At 43.2% G+C, this 19,644-nt stretch overlaps 1 protein-coding gene across 2 annotated transcripts in view; it reads left to right on the top strand.

The window, feature by feature from the left end:
* The window catches only part of MAP3K5 (mitogen-activated protein kinase kinase kinase 5), a 189,843-nt gene that overhangs the window by 77,300 nt on the left and 92,899 nt on the right, over positions 1 to 19,644 (top strand). For both annotated transcript variants that reach the window (XM_084776261.1, XM_084776262.1), the window contains exons 6-7: positions 1,509 to 1,615; positions 4,767 to 4,937. In XM_084776261.1, the coding sequence (XP_084632387.1) occupies positions 1,509 to 1,615; positions 4,767 to 4,937 (278 nt within the window). The remainder of the gene's footprint in view (positions 1 to 1,508; positions 1,616 to 4,766; positions 4,938 to 19,644) is intronic.

Genomic DNA, 19,644 nt, shown 5'->3' with positions numbered 1-19,644 from the left:
AAGTCATCTGTGCTGCTGCTCGGAGCTGACTGGCAGCTCTCCACCATTCGATTTTGTCATGAGTGGGAGAGTCTCACATGTGGCCACAGGTATCAGGGATTATGGCTGACTGGTGTCTACTCTTCCTCAAATCTGATTGTATACCCGCCCCTTGGGGGTCTGTTCTCCTCTGTGAGCCTCTGGCTCACCTGTCAGCCAGCCAGTGAGAGCTTTGATTTGGCAAACAGCAGAGATTCTTAGCGCTTTCTGGATATACTTTCCACTTCCTGAAGTTGCGCCACTGAAGGTGCCAATACCACGAGCAAGAACCTTTCAGCGGATGCACTGTGAAATAGTGGCAGTGCCACGGTCCGATTTTATCATTTCTATTGACATGTCTTAGGCTTTTTGAGATCTGGCAAGTGGACTGAAATCTCTCAGTGAAGGATGGGTTAGCGGTGTATCATAAAAGCCAGGCTGTCCAGCCTCTTTGCCTGTGTGCACCTCACCCAGGAGACAGGACCAGGCCGGCCAGGAGCCCATGGCTAGAGGCGACTCACTCACAAGAGATGAAATAATTTTGCTACTTGCAACAGGAGTCCGGTCAGTTGACCTGTGACCTTCAAATTTTTAAGGACTTTGATGGAACCATTTTATCGCCCTTGATGTAACCCTGCCAACCAGGAGCCTGACAATGTGAAAAGAGCCAACCATGCTTCTGTGGTTTATTTGTCTTGTTTCTTTGGGTTTTATCAAAACATATAACTATATTTTTTCATCCCTCAATTTATGTTATTAGGAACTTAGAGGAAACACAGGTGTGGCTTCTAGGATCTTTAAAGGTCTCAGAACAGACTTTTTTCCCCCCAACATAATACTTTCATCGACTGTTTGGGAATTTTACATAATACAGCACTATCACACTCACTCTCCAGTCCTTCCAGGTGCACCTTCCCCCTTCTCACCTTCCCTTTCTGACCTTCACCCTCTGACCTTCCCCCTTCTGACCATCCCTCTTCTGACCGTCCCTCTTCTGACCTCCTCTCTTCTGACCTCCTCTCTTCTGACCTTCCCCCTTCTGACCTTCCCCCTCTGACCTTCCCTCTTTTGACCTTTACCCTCTGACCTTTCCCCACACCATAAAAAAAGAAAAAGAAAAAAGAAAGAAAGAAAGAAAAAATATACAAAGTCCATTTTGTGCTGCCCACATACTCACTGGAGCATGGTCAAACTCCTAGCTGCCGGCCCCTTGAAGAAAACTGATTCCTTTCCCACCCTCACCCCTGGAGAAGCCATCAACTGTGAAGCCCTGCACCTCAGCATCCCTGTCACAGCTTTTAAGAGTTCTCTTCAATGGTTTCCTGTCTGGACTGTACCTTGGCGGAAGAGGGGGGAGGGGCTTGTCACAGCCGCCTTCCCTGTCCCTCAACAGGTCTAACTTTGCATTTAATCCCCTTCTCAACTTCAGATGCTGTCTTGACGGGGCTTCTCCTCAGGGTTTAATTCTGTGCTGTTCTTCTTGTTGAAAGGACTATGACTCCATTGTGAGGCTGGTGGAGACTTTAGAGAAACTGCCAACCTTTGATTTGGCCTCGCATCACCATGTGAAGTTTCATTACGCCTTTGCACTGAACAGGTAATCTAGTCCCTTCTGGGATCCTGTGGCGTGATGGTTTGAGCCTCACCAAAGTCCCCCAGCTTCCCGGCAGCTCCCAACAAGAGCACACGCTTGCACTGTATCTACCTTAGCCATGGGAACTACTGAGGCATGTCTTCTGGTTTCTCTCTGACTTGTGTGTGTGTGTTTGGGTGACAGGGTCTTGCTGTATATCTCAGGCTGGCCTTGAGGTTTTTTTTTTTTTTTTTTAAGATTTATTTATTATGTATACAGTATGCATCAGATCATATTATAGATGGTTGTGAGCCACCATGTGGTTGCTGGGAATTGAACTCAGGACCTCTGGAAAAACAGTCAGTGCTCTTAACTGCTGAGCCATCTCGCCAGCTCCCTGGCCTTGAATTTTTGATCCCACTGGCTTCTTTCTTTCTAATGCTGTTATTTTTATTTTTTTTACCAACCTGTGTGTTTTTTCTCTGTCTCTCTGTGAGTAAAAGCCTCTCATGTTATTTGTAGGTTCAACTTTTTATAATTCCTTTTTTCCCCCTCTGACAAAGTTTGTATTTACTGTTTATACTTTTATAACATTCGATATTTTATCAACAGGACACTACTTTTTTAAGCAAATATAGTTGTTGTTGTGTATTTGTTGGAACTTGGTTCTAAATCCCTTTAATGGTACCCAGCTCCAAGGATGTTCAAGTCATTCTGTAATGGCATAGCATTTCATGTAACATATATAGTCTCTGTATATTTAAAATCATTTCTAGATGAGTATGATACCCAACGCAATGCATTGCTATATAAATGGTTGCTACTCTGTAGGGTTGAGGGGCGAAACTGTGCATGTTCAACATAGCCGTTTCCCAAAATACTTTCAATGCGTATTTGATTGAAGCCACAGGAATGTAGCACCGCCTTGACAGCGCGTGTTCCTTCTTCTACCGGTTAGCTCAATCACGGGGGAGCTATGAGGGACTGCGTGTTTTGCTCATCCAGACACAGGTCTCCCCAGGACTGCCGTGAACATAGTTATAACCAAAGCTCTGCTGGTGACATTTTAAGCCCTGTGCCCACGCGCCTGTCTCAGTCACTTGTGACAGAGCTTCTCTTAGTCCCTCCTGATCCTGCCTTCTGTCTGCGTCGTTGCAGCACACCTCAGTCTGGCTTCCCAGCTGGAGTCAGCAAGGAGGGTCACCTGTGCTCTCACCATGAGCCCTGAGCAGTCCAAAAATTACTTAGCTGTGCACCTCTCATCTGTCATGGTAAGAGGAATGACTATACATGTTAATGCAGAATAAAGTTGCTTTTTTTATTTTTATTTTTAAAAAGGAAGGGATAGTTAATTTATATAGAGCGCACTGTGTGTCGTGTAAGCCTTAACTTCCCCCACTGCAGACTAGAAAGATTGAGTAGCTGTCCCTGAGGGTTCCCAGTAGATGCGTGCTGTTCTAGAAAGCTAGCATGGTGCTCAACCAGAACTGCCTTGTTTCCTTCACTACCCAACTAAGCGGAGACCTTGCCAACTTTATCAACGAATGTGGAGTGAAAGTCCCCGCAGAGCTTGCCTGCTCTCTCCTCAAACACATCTTTTTTGTTTTTTAATTTTTTGAGTAAAATATATTTTGAAACAAAGTGAGGAAGTCCCAAGGCTCTCTTAGAATTTTATTTTGTGTGCTTTGTCTCCCTTTCCAAAAGTAACATGTTTTTATAAAGCAACAATCTCAGTTCAAGATAGTAACTATAAAAACTAATGATCGATTTTATGAACAAAAAACCTTAAATAGTTGAGAGTATGAGAAAGCATATGATAACTTTTTTGTTTGTTTCTGGGTTTTTTCGAGACAGGCTTTCTCTGTGTAGCCTTGGCTGTCCTGGATTCACTCTGTAAACCAGGCTGGCCTTGAACTCACAGAGATCTACCTGCCTCTGCCTCCTTGACTGCTGAGAAGGCGTGCACCACCATGCCCGGCTTCTAATGGAAATGATAACTTTTAAGATAATAATTGTATTTGAAATACATTTCATATATTATATAACTTACTCATTTAAATGTCATATATCTTTGATTTTAGTATATTAATTGAGTTATATATCTGCCATCCCTATGAATTATGGAGTAATTTTTCAACCTTTTGCAGTCACCTTTTCCCACACCCCAGATCCTCCTGCCCCTGGCAACCTCTAATGCCCTTCCATCTCTGTTGATTGTTCTATTTTAAATATTTTATGTAAGTGGAAGCATATTGTGGGTGGCCTTCTGTGACTTATTTTTCAGTTAGCATAGTATTTTCATCATCAAAGAAATGTATGGTTTTGAGAATTATCTACACCTATTACTTAAAAATGAACTCAGTGAGTTCTTGTCTCAAAAGTAAAAGTGAGAAAAAGACAAAGGACATGGCTCAGCAGTACAGTGCTTGTCTAGCACGCATGAGGCCTTATCTTCAAGTTCAGTACAGTAAGAACCACATGAAACAACTTCCCTGAATGCTCAGCCGCATGGAAAAACCAATCAGCTCTTGGGAGGATTTGAATTTTGGCAATACCTCTGAATTAGTTTTCTTGTTGTTTTGGAACAAAAGCCTTTGAAAACTAATGTCAACACTTTCTCCTTGGACTGGAGAGATGGCTCCGTGGTTAAGAGCACTGGCTGCTCTTCCAGAAGTTCTGGGTTCAATTCCCAGCGCCCACATGGCAGCTCCCAACTGTCTATAACTCTAGTTCTGGGCCATCTGACACCTTCACACAGACATACATGCAGGCAAAACACCAGTGCACGTAAAATAAATAAGTTATTTTTAAAAAGAGTTTCTCCTTCTTTGAAGTAGCTGGTTCTGCTCCGCTCAGGACACAGCGTGCACAGGTAAGAGAATTTCACCCCCTTGAACCCGCTCGTAGGCAGCAGGGAGATTAGGACTGTGGGTGAGTACAGAGCCATCATGTTGCTCACTCTCAATTCACAAGAGATCCTTGGCAGACCCAGCAGATGCGCCCTAGAGTCAGGAAGCTTAGGACAGAGTCCGTAGAGGAACCTCAGCGTATAAATTATTTTTATTCTGCCAAACTTGACTGATTCAAATCAGTACATGAAGTAGAGTTTTTATAAGACAGCCGGTCTATAATTGCCTTTGTGATATTCATGGAAGCAACGTTTCTTTAACTTCAGGAGAAATCTCCCTGGAGACAGAGCAAAAGCCTTGGACATCATGATCCCCATGGTACAAAGCGAAGGACAAGTTGCCTCGGATATGTATTGTCTCGTTGGCCGCATCTACAAAGATATGTTTTTGGATTCGAATTTCACCGACACTGAAAGCAGGGACCATGGAGCATCCTGGTAAGACTGGGGGATGGGAACTGTCCGCTCACTCCCAAAGTCCATGATTCGTCAGACCGTGTGGGGGTGGGAGGAGGAGAGCATTCCCACTGTCTCTGATTGTGTATCCTGAGCTAAATTTAGATTTTCTAACTTTAGTACATAATCTGATGAGCTCCATTCAACGTGTTGCTCTACCAGATAGTACAGCCCACTGTAAAAGCTGGAGTAATGAGGTTGTAGCACCGCTGTAGCCTGGGCAAACGAAACACCTGAGCAAAATAGTCTATATGCAGGAGACCAGATTTGTGACAGGGAGTGCAAAGCTGATGGGCCACAGGAATTTGAACCTTCAGTAGTAGTACTAGGAAATAGATTTATCTCATCAGAAACGTAAATAAAGTTTGATCTCTATTTTACCTTCTATCTTATTTTAATATTGTTTCTGGTCGTAGGGATCAAACCCAGGGCCTTATTTATGTTGGGCTAGCCTGAGCTACAATCCCAGCCCAAGATCTCTTTCTTAAGCTTTCTGCGAAAATGTAATTCTAAGTGAGTTGAAAAATCCAAACACACACACACACACACACACACACACACACACACACACACACAATGTTAAGGAAGACACTTTTAGCTTAAAATCTGAAAATTATCTTTATGGTTTTCGGTTGGGAATGAATTTTTTAAGCAAGGCTTTGAAACGCTAAACAAACTCGCAAAGAAACCCCAAGCAACAACACACAAAAAAGAAAAGCAAAGATTCTGAGGGACAGACTATATTAAAATGCGCAGCTGCTCCTAAGGTTCTGGCTTCTGAGAGGGACTGAGTAGTTTCTGCTGTGTTAATCTTCCACACAGCATCCAGTAGTGGATGACAACTACAACTGTTGGGAAAAGTTAGGCAGCAGTGAAGAGTCACCAGAGGACCAGAACCTGGAGGGTTTTGGTCCTTGGAGAAGGGAAGCACATGGGCTTAAAACCTCATTAGCTAATTTTCACCCGGAACTCTCTCTGGACCTCAGGGCATAGGACAGTTGGAACTCAGATAGAAAATCACAGTCTTAGCGGCCTAAGGAGTCGATGTTAGGTGCCTGAGTTTCCAGAAGGAACCCTGGAGTGATGATGAATATGCCACAGAGGGAGGAGAACCCTTGGCGGAACCCTGGGTGTGTGTGCGCAGAGTGAAACCAAAGGAGCCTCCAAGTGAAATGGCAGCTGGAAGGCTGTATGCAGACTGGCTCAGAAGTCTCAGCAGTTGCCCATTGCAGAGGAGACAGTTTTCAGTTTGAAGTTATTGAGGTAGAGAATCTCAGTCTTTCAACTGAAACTCTGTAAGGCCAAGCCTAGGATGAAGGGTGAGCAGAGCTGTCCTAATAAAACTAAAACCAAGGCTCAATACACCAAGAGAGACTGCTAATGCTCTGTTTGTGTCTTATAACCTATGGAGGTTTGAATGAGAATGGTCTTCACAGGCTTAATCACCAGGGAGAGGAACTGTTTGAGAAGGGTTAGGAGGTGTGGCCTTGTGAGAGTATATGTGGCCTTGTTGGATGGTGTCTGTCTGTCTCTCTCTCTCCCCCTTCCACTCCCCCTTACCGTCCCTGTCCTCCCCATCTCTCTCGCTGTCCCCCTCTCCCTTCCCCTCCCCTCTGCTGCCTGTGGATCAGTGTGTAAAGCTCTCAGCTGTGCTCTAGTTCTGTGCCAGTCTGCTTCTTGCCATGATGATCATGGACTAAATCCTCAAAAATTTAAGCAAGCCCCCAATTTTAATTGCTTCCTTTTATATTTGCCTTTGTCATGGTGTCTGTTCACAGCAACAGGACAGTCACTAAGACAGAAGTTCATATTATGGATGTAGGTATTGTTGTGACAAGCCTGACCATGCTGTTTGTTGGAGGAATATGGAAGACTTAGGGCCTTGGAACTAGAAAAGTGGTTGAAGGCTTTGAGTAGGACCTTCCCTGGGCCTTTGTAACAGCCTGGACGACAGTGGTGCTGAGGGTGCTTAGACTATGCAGGCCCTGCTCAAGAGGTTTCATAAGGGATGCATATTAGCATCTGGCCTAGAGACCATTCTTGTGATATTTTGGCAAAAAAAATGTGGCTGCATTTTGCCCTTGTCCTAAAAACATGGCCGCAGGTGTGTGTGTGCGTGCGCACGCACGCACGCTCGCGTGTGCATGCACACGCTAAATTAAAGAGTTTTGAATGAATGATGTTGGCAAAAGAGATTTCAAGACAGCCTAGTAATTACCAGGTCACATGATCATTCTTATGCAGATCCACAAGGAAAAGGAAGAAATGGAACAAAGAAAAAAAATACAAAACGTATAGTTTGAGGAGAAAAAGAATACCAGAAAGTGTTGGAGCCAAATCTAGCGTTCAAGGAGATAACCTAAAGAATAGCCCGATACTAAAGGGAGTAAAGGGAGTGGTAACCTCAGGGCAGGACCACACCCAGCTAACCTTGTAAATGTGAAATCTGAGGGACTTCCTAGGCCTAAACCAAGGAAGGCTTATGCAGATGTAATGCAAGGAAGGGGTTGGGGGGGTGCGCAGGTTCCAGTTCTAGCAAACAGAAGAACTTGGCAGCTTTGGCCATGTTATTCTGCCTTTAAGTCAAGGAGGATATAGGAGTGAAAGGGTTGTAGGCTTCCTGTGCTGGTTGAGGAAAGCCACTGAGGCATAACTCAGGGGAGTCACCTGCAGAAGCCATTGCATGAAGCTGTGACGGTGAAGCCTGGGTTGTGTTGAAGACCTCCAGATGTTGGTGATGCCAGAGCCCAGGGATACAGCGAAGGAGGGCTGAAGCCATCCCCAAAGAGAGAAACGGGAAATGTGTTACAGTCAACAAAGCTGGAAGGAGACTGGATGTTGACGCATACAGAATTTGGAGTTTGCCCAGCTGGGTTTCGCTCTTGCTTTGGTCCAGTATTTCCTCCACTGTGCTCCCTTTACTCCCTTTTATAACGGTGATGTAGATTCTGTGCCTTTTTTTGTTGGAAGCATGTGATCTGCTTTTTTATTTTGATTTTACAGTAGGTTATAGTTCAGAGATGGCCTTGAGTCTCTCTCAGGAGAAGCTTTGGTCTTTAGGCTTTTGAACAGTGTTGAGACCGTGAGAGACTGTGGAGAGTTTTGAAGCTGAACTGAGTGGATTTGTGTATCGTGATGTGGGTACAGCCTGTGGGGTGGGGTAGTGGAGTGTGCTGGTTTAAACGAGACCGGCCTATATATATGTGAATGACTCATATATTTTAAAGCTTAGTCACCAGGGCGTGGGACTGTGTGAGAAAGATTGGAAGGACTAGGAGGTGTGGCCTTGCTGGAGGAAGTCTCATCACTGAGAGAGGGTTTTGAGGTTTCAGAAGCCCAGGACATCCCAGTCTGGCTGCTCCCCAAACACCTCACCCCACCTTGCCTGCTGTTTGTGGAACAGTATATAAAGGTCTAAGACATTGCTCCAGCACCGTATCTGTCTTGGTCATGATGTCACTTTACAGCAATAGAATAGTAACTAAGACATAACCAAACTCTTAAAAAAAAAAGAAGAGCCCAGACTCTGCAGCGTATCCACTATGTCTGTTACCCCATGAAAAGTTATTGAAAGTGTAAACAAGTGTGACCCACGATCAAGAGAAAAGCCAGGCATAAAAACACATCCATGGGGTTGGTCATATTGGTGTGTGTATGTCTGTAGTCCCAGAGGTAGAGACAGCAGGAGCAGGAATTCAGTGTAAGTCTTAGCTACACAGTGAGTTTGCGACCTGTCTGGGTTCCATGAGTCTCAGATGAAGGGAGGGAGGCAGGGAGAGGGCCAACCAGTGGGCAAGATAGGTTTTGGAACCATCAAAAAGGCAAGGACATAAAAACAATGGTAAAATATTAAAGAATTTACTTGAAAAGATGACCACGATGAACAGTAATATGAGGAATTATGGGATGGAAAGAAAACAATAAAAACGACAAAGATTCTAGACCTGAAAAATACCACATTAGAAGTTAAATATAATAGGTTAGGGCTGATAGCACATAGGTCAAATATAATATAAGAAAAGGTCAGTAACCTGGAGAACAGGTTATTCAAAATCAGATTGGAGCAGAGGGAAGAAAAAGATTGAGAAATTAACAGTCTCAGTGCTCTGTGGAGAACATTGCTGTATCTAAAAAGGAAAAAGGCTTGAAGCGTTAATGGCTGATGGCCACCCCAGCTTGATTAATTGTATGCATCGCCCTCCCCCCCAGGAAGCCACTCACAGACTAAACAAGGAAAAGCTGGTCTTGACACACCAGAGTGAAACTGGTAAAAATCAGAAATGCAAGATTATGTCATGAGTACTCTAAGGGAGGCTGTGTTGCGTAAGGGCGAGGACACGGTTCTCATCAAGGGAAGCCACTGGAACGTGCTGAAAGAAGAGAAAGATCAGCAGAGGACTCACACACAGTGACATCCTGGGCAAATAAAGTTTGACGTCTTTTGTTTTAAGTGGCTCTTCCTTAGAGGAACGTTACAGGGAATTCTTTAGGATGAAGGAAACTTGACTATATAGGAAGAAATACAGAGCACTGGAGAGAGTAAATATATAAGTAAACGTAAAAGGCACCAACCTGTTGAAGATAGGTAGTCTGAGATAAACATGCATATAACCGGTATAAGATTGTATTCAATATATACGGCCTCGCCTAAAAATATAAATAATCATTCGTAAAAGAGAAAGCACCAAATACTTTAAATATGTAAAATACAGGCCTTTCTTTTATAGCCAAAATGGTGACATACAAAATTACACTATTCAGGTTTTCCAAATTTTATTATCTGACAATATTAGTTTTTGGCAAGGTTGATAAAGAAAGAGGAGTTCCATTGCTGTGTGGGTATTCACTTTCATAGCCACCTGGAGACGTTGGCACTGCCCAGAAAAGTTAGCAACTCTAGACACAGCAGATGTGTAACTTAGAGCATGTTGTGACTTAGGAAGGCCTTTTAGGACAGAGACGCGGCAGGGACTGTAGCTCAGTGGTAAAGTGCTTACCAGGCATGAATGATGGCCCGCATTGTAGTACTAATTATGCATGTGTCTGTGTGTGTGCGTTGAATGAAATTGGCCAGGGGCAGTATCTTATATTATAGGATTTTTAAGTGTCATGTGCATATAGAGTCAGTATAGATGCATGGATGGGTACCATAACCTCTAAATCCAATATAGTAGGTACCAGGAGAGAGAGGGGGAGCTGAGGGAGATCTAGGAGGGATTCACATGCAGTTTTAGGTATATTTAATACACTTCATTTTAAGCTGGATGGTGGCTTTATAGAGCACTACTTACATTGTTGTCCTTTTGCACTTCCTACTATTCCTAAAATAGTCACCAATTAATGTGTAGTTTTCTTTTATATATATACATTTATATTATTACACATATATACAATAAACTACCTACAGCAAGAAGAACCATGACACAATCAGGAATTACATAAATGTTACATTCTTAATGTTTTGGGTGTTTGTATTGGACAGCCTTGAAGAAAACATCTTTCGTACCTTGGTGCATCTAAAATTCTGAATGTGAATCAATATCTATCATATCTCGTTGTTATTAACTTAAAACATCTATCTAGACCTAAAAAAATCTTTAACCCCTAAACAACTAAGCTTAATTCTAAGACAACTATCTGGTCTTCAACGCCATCAGAGACTTGAAAAGGAATAAAATTGATTACCCGAGTATATGGGGAGTGGGTAAAATAGTTAGATACGGTCTTCAAAAAACCTCAGAGACAGACAGAATATGGGATTTAATAATGTATGATTTTCTGTTTACAACTGTACTGGTGCATCTCGTCTGTCTGTCTGTCTGTATATTAAAGGAGATTAACCCTTCAGGAGTTCCCCATAGCCAATAACACGTTGTTAATATGTGAAGCTGAAATAATCCTATTTAAAATTTGTGTCATCCTAGTAGCTTAGCAGGAGATCATGAAGAGCAATGCCTTGGGAGTCTGGGTACAACCGGAGGGACAGTGATCTGCACCCTTCATGGGACACTTTGGTTTGAAACTTTGAGTTCGTACCTCAGATTATTTCTACAGTGCAAAAAGCTTTGTTGTGGCTCTTAACCGAGTTTTTTTTTTTAATCCCTCTCTCCTGTTGCAAAAGAGGAATGCAATTACGCAGCATGTTTATTATTGTGAGGTTTACTCATTAGACGATTCCTCATGGTAGGGGGATTAGAATCTGTTGTTTGGGGAGCTTTGTGCCCACTTGGATGTGGTTGAGACAGCCTGCCCACAGTGCCCCAAACGACTGGTGTTCACGGTCTGTGAATTCAAGTGGAAAATGTGTTCAGGGAAGTTCATGTGCATCTGGCTCAGGAGCAGAATAGCAGTTTCCGCTTTTCAGAACCGGTTTGGACTGCTGAAAGACGCGTCAAGGCCGTGTTAGGGTCACTTTAGGAAAGCAGGGATTTTTCTGTTTTCTTCTGGTTTGGTTTCAGTTCTTACCGGTTCCTCTTTTCGTGCTTCCTGTTTAGCCTGAGATTAACTGTCTTCAGAAAAGCTTTGTGGTCAAGGTCTTGACGGCCAGCAAAGACGCCCCTGTTTTTATGATCTCATTCCGAGCTACCTCTGAGTTTTCTAGTAATAGGAAAGGCTGCTAAGAGTCAGCCAACTCAGTGGGAGACCTTAGGAACTGATCTCCACCACTCACTGACTTACTTAGTGATGATGTCACTTCATCAGAGTGCCTGCTCATAACTTAGCATCTCCATATCCATTTATCCTGCTAGACACTAAGACTGCCCCCATTTTTAAGTGGATTAGTTTTGATGCTTGTACACTCATTTAGCCATTGCATTTTCTTACTGTTTCAGTCCACCTTGTAGGGCATGCATGGCCTTTTCTCACTAGCACTGGCCCTGGCCTCGCTTTCTGTTAGAGCTGAGAACGAAGACTGCCCCCATTAGGGTGCTGACATTTAAGGCACCGCTGAGTTTACCAAGCACCTCATCAGGTGTGCCCTAGTATTCACATCTGCCCTGAGGCCTCATCCCAACCTGATGTCTCAACTGACTTTTTTATTTTGAATTGTAATCATCTGAGTCTTCGCTTGTCAACTGCAGGTGCTGGGATTAAAAACTACAGTCAAGTCAAAACTGCAAGCAGCCAGCCCCTCAAGCCTAGGTCATAGCCTGAATCATTTTGTGTTTGTTTGAATAAGCTGTGATCCATGCGCCATAGGAAGTTTAAAGAAAAGAGCTTCAGCTCAACAGAGAGGACCCCCACCCACCCACTCAGGCAGTTGGGATGGCGTGTCTCATGGAGCCCTTCCTACAGGTCTCCTTTAAATATCGTTAGGAAGTCCAGGGTTCTGCTCCATAGTGGATGGTAAAGGTCCCATGCTCCTTTGCGTGTCACCTGACACAGGGACCATGCATGGCATCCTTTTACTGCGCTGGGCACACTCCAATGCACAGCTAAGTTCAGTTAGGGATACAGAATGTCAAGATACAAAATATGAAAAAAGGGGTATTTTTTTCTTTAAGTGATGCACATTATGATATGTCGTAGTCTGGGTTTTGAACCTGATGGGACCCAAAGGGCAGGGTTGGAATCAATACGTGGCTTCATTCCAGTGCGGATTGAAGCATTAGGAAAGAACGTGTTTTAAGGTGTTTCTATGGTCAGTGGCTTAGTTGCTTTATTCACTGAAGCTCTTGAGGTTGGCAGGAATGAAGTTACTACATTCATTCTTGGGTGTCCATGGGGAGCTAGTTATTGACACCCAAGTGTCCAAATCCATGGGAACTCAAGTCCGTAGATGAAATGGTGTGGTACCTGCATATGCCCTATTCACGCAGTCCTCTATGTACCCAACTTCTGTCTACACTGCTTACAATACCTGACACACTGTAAGATCTACGTTCATAACTGTTTTACTGTATTGCTTAGGGGAAAGGGACAAGGCAATATCTGTACTAATTCGGTACAGACATAATATTTTCTTAAATATTTTCAAGCTGTCATGTGTTAAATATTGGGATGGGGAACCTATGGATATGGAAGTCCAGTTGTATTTCTATACGGACATTTTTGTGATCTAGGTTAATACTGCAATATGTGTGTGTGTGTGTACATGTATATGCATGTAGAAGTTAAAGGACAACCTTGGATGTCATTGTTCGGGTGCTGTCACTTTCTTTTCCTCCCTCCCTTCCTTCCTTCCTTCCTTCCTCCCTCTCTTCCTCCCTTCCCCCCTTCTCCCCCCCCCCCCCCTCACTGGCCTGGACCTCATCGAGTTGTCTATGCTTGCCAGTGAGCATCAGGGACCTTCGGCAGTGCTGGCACAGCAAGTGCTGGCCACCAAGGCCTTCCTTGGTTCTAGAAGTCAAACTCAGGTCTTCATGTATGGACCAAGCTGTCTCTCATGCACTCGAAATGGCTGTTTTTCGTCTTCGTGGGATGAGTCTGTGGTTCGCTTTTTAGGCTATGCCTTTTTAAATAAGTCAGGGAAGACAGCCATGGGATCACACTGGCTAGAGGACGTTTGGGAGGTGTAGGAGACAGTGGGGAGAGACAAGGAGAGTGAAGCAAGAAGGGCATCGAGCTTTGAGAAGACGTGAGGCTTTGACCCGGGAGCCTTGGCAACCCCTGCATAACATTCTTCACAGTTGGAAATGTTCCGAGGGGATAAGGACAGACTGCCGTGCCTTGAGGACCACAGAAATGCTTATTGGCAGGATGGTCACCACGTCTCCTTTAAGATCTTATCTATAAAGAGAAAACGATATAATAGTTAGAGTTAATTCTTTTGTGGTGGCTTAGAATATTGTCTTGTTTGTGTCTTTGGACATACATTTGAGGTCTCTGGCTCAGTCTCACTAGGTGACATTCCTATACGGTTGCTGATTTTTTGAGAACTTGTGTTGCCATAGTTTCATGTTTTCCATGTAGCTCTATTGGGATTTATATATCTGCTGTCTTTTTTTTGGGGGGGGGGGCTTGGTGGTTTTTTTTTGTTGTTGTTGTTGTTACTGTTGTTTTGTGATTTTTGGCTTGTTTGATTTTGTTATTTTTGTTGTTGTTTGTTATTTTGGGTTTTTGTTTTGTTATTTTTTGAGGTTTTTTTTTTTGGTTGGTTGGTTTTTTTTATTATTTTTGTTGTGTTGGTTTTGTTTTCTAATCAGCTCTATTCTTTCCAGTGAAGTTGCCATGCTCAAGTGGGACTTAGCTGTTTGTGGATTTGCATATGCAGTTCAGAAAATAATTTCTCAGACCAGAACTCCAGCTGAACAATGCCCTTGGTACCTGGCATAAATGATTTGCTATTTCCGAGTAGGATATTAACTGGCCTAGCAACCACAGCTGTTTGCTATAACCACAATGCAATTGTTGTACTAACCAATTAGTAACAGAAGCCTCTTTGACTTAAATAGCTGTTGGAGTATCAGGGCATTCAAATTATTTCGTTATCTCTTGGCAAAGGGAAAAGAGATGAGAATGTTTTTTTTTTAAACATGGGCACAGTGTGGAAGTCATCTTGGGTATATAAGTCAACTGTATCTTTCTGGGATGCAGTGTGGCATTGTGCATCTAGAGCTTAGAAATAATTCATGTTCTTTGATACAGTTATAGTATTTGGAGCCCATCCTAAAGAAATAGCAGACGCAAAACAAAGTTTATTAACCGTGACCTTCACTGCAGTGCATGTGCGGTAACAAGAAATAAGAAGCCTGGGTGTTAATTTAAAAAACAAACAAACAAACAAAGAATAGCGTCTTTACATGATGGAGTGTCAGTCTCTCAAAGTTGTGGGGCTGGTTCCTTTGTGTTGTTTGCTTTGATGGTGGCAGTACATAATGTGCTTTAAAAGAAATTTGCCACCCTAACCAGTTTTGAGAATACAGTTCAACGGCATCAAGTGTGCGTCTGTCATACTGGTGTATGTCTGTCACCACCACCCATCCACAGACCCATCTCCATCCTACAAAGCTGAAATTCTGTACCCGTGAGATATTTCCACTCCTCCCTTATCTCCGCACCTGGGAAGCTGTTCTACTTCGGTTTCTGTGACTCTGTTGGAAGTACCTTATATTTGCTTTGTGATTGTTTTAGCTGACTTACCAGCATGTTGGCTCTCTCATCTTCTGCACATTGTGAAAGGTGCTGCTATGAGTGTGTTGATGTACAGATGTCTCCTTGGAGATCTCAATTTCAGTTCTTGTGGGTGTTTGCTCAGAAGAAATTTGTGGCCTTTTAAGAGATGTTTCTAGTGATGTATCATGATATATCAAATTGAAAAGCAGACCGTAACACAGCATGGTTTTTCTCTTTTCAGGGGGAAAAAGCCATTTTGTATAAGTGGGTGGAATAAATACTGTTTGGAATTAGAGAGAAGGCTGTCCCCTGGTCAGCAGGTCACCTTCGCTGATGACTTGACATTCGTTTCCTACTCAGACTGTTTGCTTTGCCTTTGAAAGTTCCATGGGTGATAATTTCAGAAGTCCGTAGAGACATTAAGGAGCTTGACTTTCTAGTTTAATTACCCACGTCTTATCGGGAGAATAGCAGCTGTTACAGTGCAGACAGAGAGGAGTGACAGCGAGATGGACCGTTGAGTCTGGCAGCTCCCAGCCGGAGAGCACGTCAGGAATACTTGTCTGTACTCAGAGTTAGACACTTGCTCACTGTCTTGGCCATGGTGAAAACACACAGAGTCCTTACTATTACTACAAGAACACTGCTCACTGCCAAGGCCTCGCTCTGCCACAGTCAGCTAAGGGACCAGTCCTGACTACAGGAAGTTCTTGAGCAAAATCTGTTACTTTGAAAGTTTGAGTGAGAAGTGCTTCGCTTTAAATATAATCATGATATAACTGCGTTTAGATGCAAAGTGTTGCTTGTCGGATGTAAGAGTGAACTGAGTGTAGTACAGTGCACTAGCTCCCTTTCAACAAATATTTAGTGTGGAAGCAGAGAAACTGACAGGAATGGAAGTGACTTCATGCTGTTATCATAATTTTCTTAATGTGTGACTTTCATTCTTTTGTTTTTTGTGTTTGTTGTTTTTCAATACAGGGTTTCTCTGTGTAGCCCTGGCTGTCCTGGACACACTTTGTAGATCACACTGGCCTCGGAACTCACAGAGATCCTCCTGCCTCTGTCTCTCAGAGTGCTGGGATTACAGGCTTGCATTACAACACCCAGCTATGTTAAGTTTTTTTGCTAAAGTTTCTTTTTTCCCCCAAATGAAGTTATCTTGATTTGTTTTCTATTGCTGTGATACAGTGTGACCAAAATACAATACAACTTACAGGGGCAAAGGGTCCGTCATAAAGAAGCTAAGTTAGGAAGTCAAGCAGGACGCCCAAAGCAGGAACTCAATGAAGCAGAAACCACAGAGAAATGCTGCTTGTTGGCTTGTTCCCTTGGCTTATTCGGCTGGCTTTACACAGAATAGGACCACTGCCTAGGGATGGTGCCACCCAGAGTGGCTTGGGCCCTCCTGCGTCAATTAGCCATTACAGAAAAGCCTCATGGCCACATACCCAAAGGCCAGTCTGTCTAGGCTGTTCAGCTGAGGCTCCCTCTTCCCAGGCCATTAAGTTTGTGACAGGCTGACAGCTGAGGCTGTGGCAGAAGTTCCCTCTGCTCTAATGTTACACATCATTTTAGCTCCATCTTAATAATTGTGCCCTGCTAGCCGCTGTAGACTTCTTTACATAAAGCTACGTTCATTTGCCCTCCTGCTAATTGGATTGTGAAAATTTTAGCAATGTAAAATGTCGTCTTTGACATTTTGTATGGGCATATTCTAGTAGTACCACTGTAACAACTTCTTAAGTATTAGTTTTTAACCCAATAAAGCTGATGAAATATGTTTGGTATGGAAACTCCATTTTCCTAGAATATATTAATATCAACAGAAGATACAAACTTTATTCTTAACAGAAACGCAGTTCTCTCTACCTTCTCCACTTTGGTTCTTTTATGTTTTCCTGTCCAACTCGCCTCTCTTTTACTTTGTGAAACAGAAGAGGCCAGGGATATGTCCCTAAGTACAGAGCACTTCCCACATAGGCATGAAGAGAGTCAGATCCACAGCACCCCCTGAAAAGCACCGTGGGTGGGGACAGGGACAGGGTGAATTCTAGAGCTTATTGGCTAGTTTGTTAGCTGATTCACTGAGATACCGTGTCTCATAAAGTCAGCTAGAGACACCTTACATTGACCTCTGGACTCCACGTGTGCACCCACACTCACACAAGTACATGCAAGTGCACGTACAGGCACGAGTATGTGTGCGCATGCACACACATGTAATAAAAAGCAACTAAACTAGTTTTTAAAGTACAAACCAAGGGTGGCGAGGGATAGAGGAGAAGGCTTATACTATGGAATCCAGAAAACAAAGTCAAGTTCCTGCTTGACCGCTCCACACTGCATGACTTCCTTCCTTGCTTACAGCTCCCTCTGGCTTGAAACAGTTGTCAGAGTTGTAAATACTGGACCCAAAGGTCGCATACAGAGCCACTGCTTAGTAAGACCTCACGAATGGGAGGCTGCTACTTTCGTACTCAGCATTTGGGTGACAGCCACAGGCTTTTCTGGTGGACATGGAGACTGAATTGCCTTACTAGAAACATTCTCTGTAGGAAGGAGCACACATCCCTATTCCAGGCTCCTAGGCTTGGTGCACATCTTCATGGGTGTGCATTTTAACTTCCAAGAATCGTTTGTGGTTGTGATGTAAGCATTTTTTTTTTAACCTGGCCATTCCACCAGTGGCTGTTCCTTTTGGCCAGATCTCAGAGGGATGGCAGAGCGGGGCAAGCCAAACCATCTGCCGAGTTCGTGACACAGAAGTGTAGCTCAGACATGAGTTAGGACGGTCGAGCAGTTCGCTTCTGCGGCTTGCTTACTCTAAAATGACTCAGCTTCAGCCAAAATAGTTTCATTAGTTTAGCATCCGTGTGTAGTTTTTACCCAAGTGTGAATCTTAAATACACACAAACTCGGTGGATCTCAGAGAAAATGAATGTTTGAAAGGGATTTGTAGGGAGGCAAGTAGGGGTTGGTTTATAAGGGTGGGAGGGCGGGAGGATTCTAGTCATTAAATTCATTTTATATGTGTATGAGATTGAGGGGGGGAGAGAAAGAAAAAGGAGGGACGGGCAGGGGGGGGAGTGGAGTAACATCAAGGAACAAGAGAACACAATAACATAATTGCTCTTAATACTGACCTAATCATTTATGTGACAGATTTCTAATCAGTAAGCCTTTTAGTGATGATAAATCTATACATTTTCTTCAGTAGAAACTCAACCTAGCTGCAAATTAACTTCTATCAAAAGGTGTTACACGGGGAAAAATATCTTTTTATGAATAATATCCACAATATGTTTAATAGACAATAAATTCCAACAGTATTAAAATATGACACAGGGAAGGTGGAGTACAAACCACCAATTTAATGCTGTCCTAGGATGTAGTTGATGGTCATGCGGTTTGTGAAGATGAAGGGCTGAGAGCTGTAATGGAAGCCAACGGATCTTCTCTACATTGCATGACCTGCTGTGTGCGTCACTTCCTGCCTTTGATTCTTGGGGAGGAAGTGGTACCTTCATTGCACAGCTAAGTGTAGCCACCTGCGTTGATTGAGTCAGGGCCTGGGGGTTCGTTGTTAGCAGGAACTGCAAAGTCTTTGCTGCCCTGGAGCTCACATTCTAGGAGGGGGTGGATACTAGGATCACTTATAGTTAGTCTGTGCTCTGGGACAGCTAGGAGGAACCAGGGCTTGCTGTTCTCTTGCACCGTCATATTTGGTATTCGAGAAATACTTTCATTTCATCCACACTATTATCCTCATTGGCATAACACTGACGGCTCAGAAGTAGCTTTTGATCTCTTTTTAGTATCAGTGTGTGATATACATACATATATATATGATACATTATATAGGATAATATATGATTTCATACATATTAGAGCTATAATGATGCCCCACTTTGTTCCTTTATCTTGCAATAGCTTCTCTTTCCCGCCTCTTCTCTCTCCTCTCTTTCACGCTTTCATTCTCTATTGAACTCTCTGTTTAGGGGTCTTTCCATTTTATTAAATTTTGCAAAGAATCAACTTTCAGTACTACTGAGTTTTAAGTTGCATATCTACTTTATATTTCGTATATGCTTGTATAATTTTTTTAGATTTCAGGGATAATAGATAGCTGTTTTTTTTTCCCAATCTTGTGTCTTTCCCAACACGTGCATTTAAAGGTGTAAGTTTTTCTACACCCCAGGAATGTTGTTGTATTGGACTTTCTGTGTAGTTCCATCCAAACACAAGTGCCAGGGTGATTTGTCCTGTGATCTTCAGAAGTGGGTCGTCCTGCTGTTGAGAGAGAGAGAGAGAGAGAGAGAGAGAGAGAGAGAGAGAGAGAGAGAGAGAGAGAGAGAGAGAGAGAGAACACACAGTCTGCCTTTCCCCCAGTTCTTTGAAGCTTGCTGAGAGCTCCTTTCTGCCCAGGCGTTCTGCATGTGTTGGGTGCAGGGTCGCAGATAAGACAGGTTAACCTGGTTTACTTCCACACCTCTGCTATTGTTTTTATTTACATGTTTGCTCATTGTTGCTTTTGGGGGGGTTGTTTGTTTGTTTTTCTAGACAGGGTTTCTCTGTGTAGCCTTGACTGTCCTAGACTCAGTTTGTAGACCAGGCTAGCCTTGAACTCACA

Source organism: Acomys minous (genome assembly GCF_964271855.1).
Source record: "Acomys minous genome assembly, chromosome: 3".
Taxonomy (NCBI): domain Eukaryota; kingdom Metazoa; phylum Chordata; class Mammalia; order Rodentia; family Muridae; genus Acomys; species Acomys minous.
The sequence above is the reverse complement of the archived record's forward strand: the minus strand, read 5'-3'. Positions and strand labels throughout refer to the sequence as shown.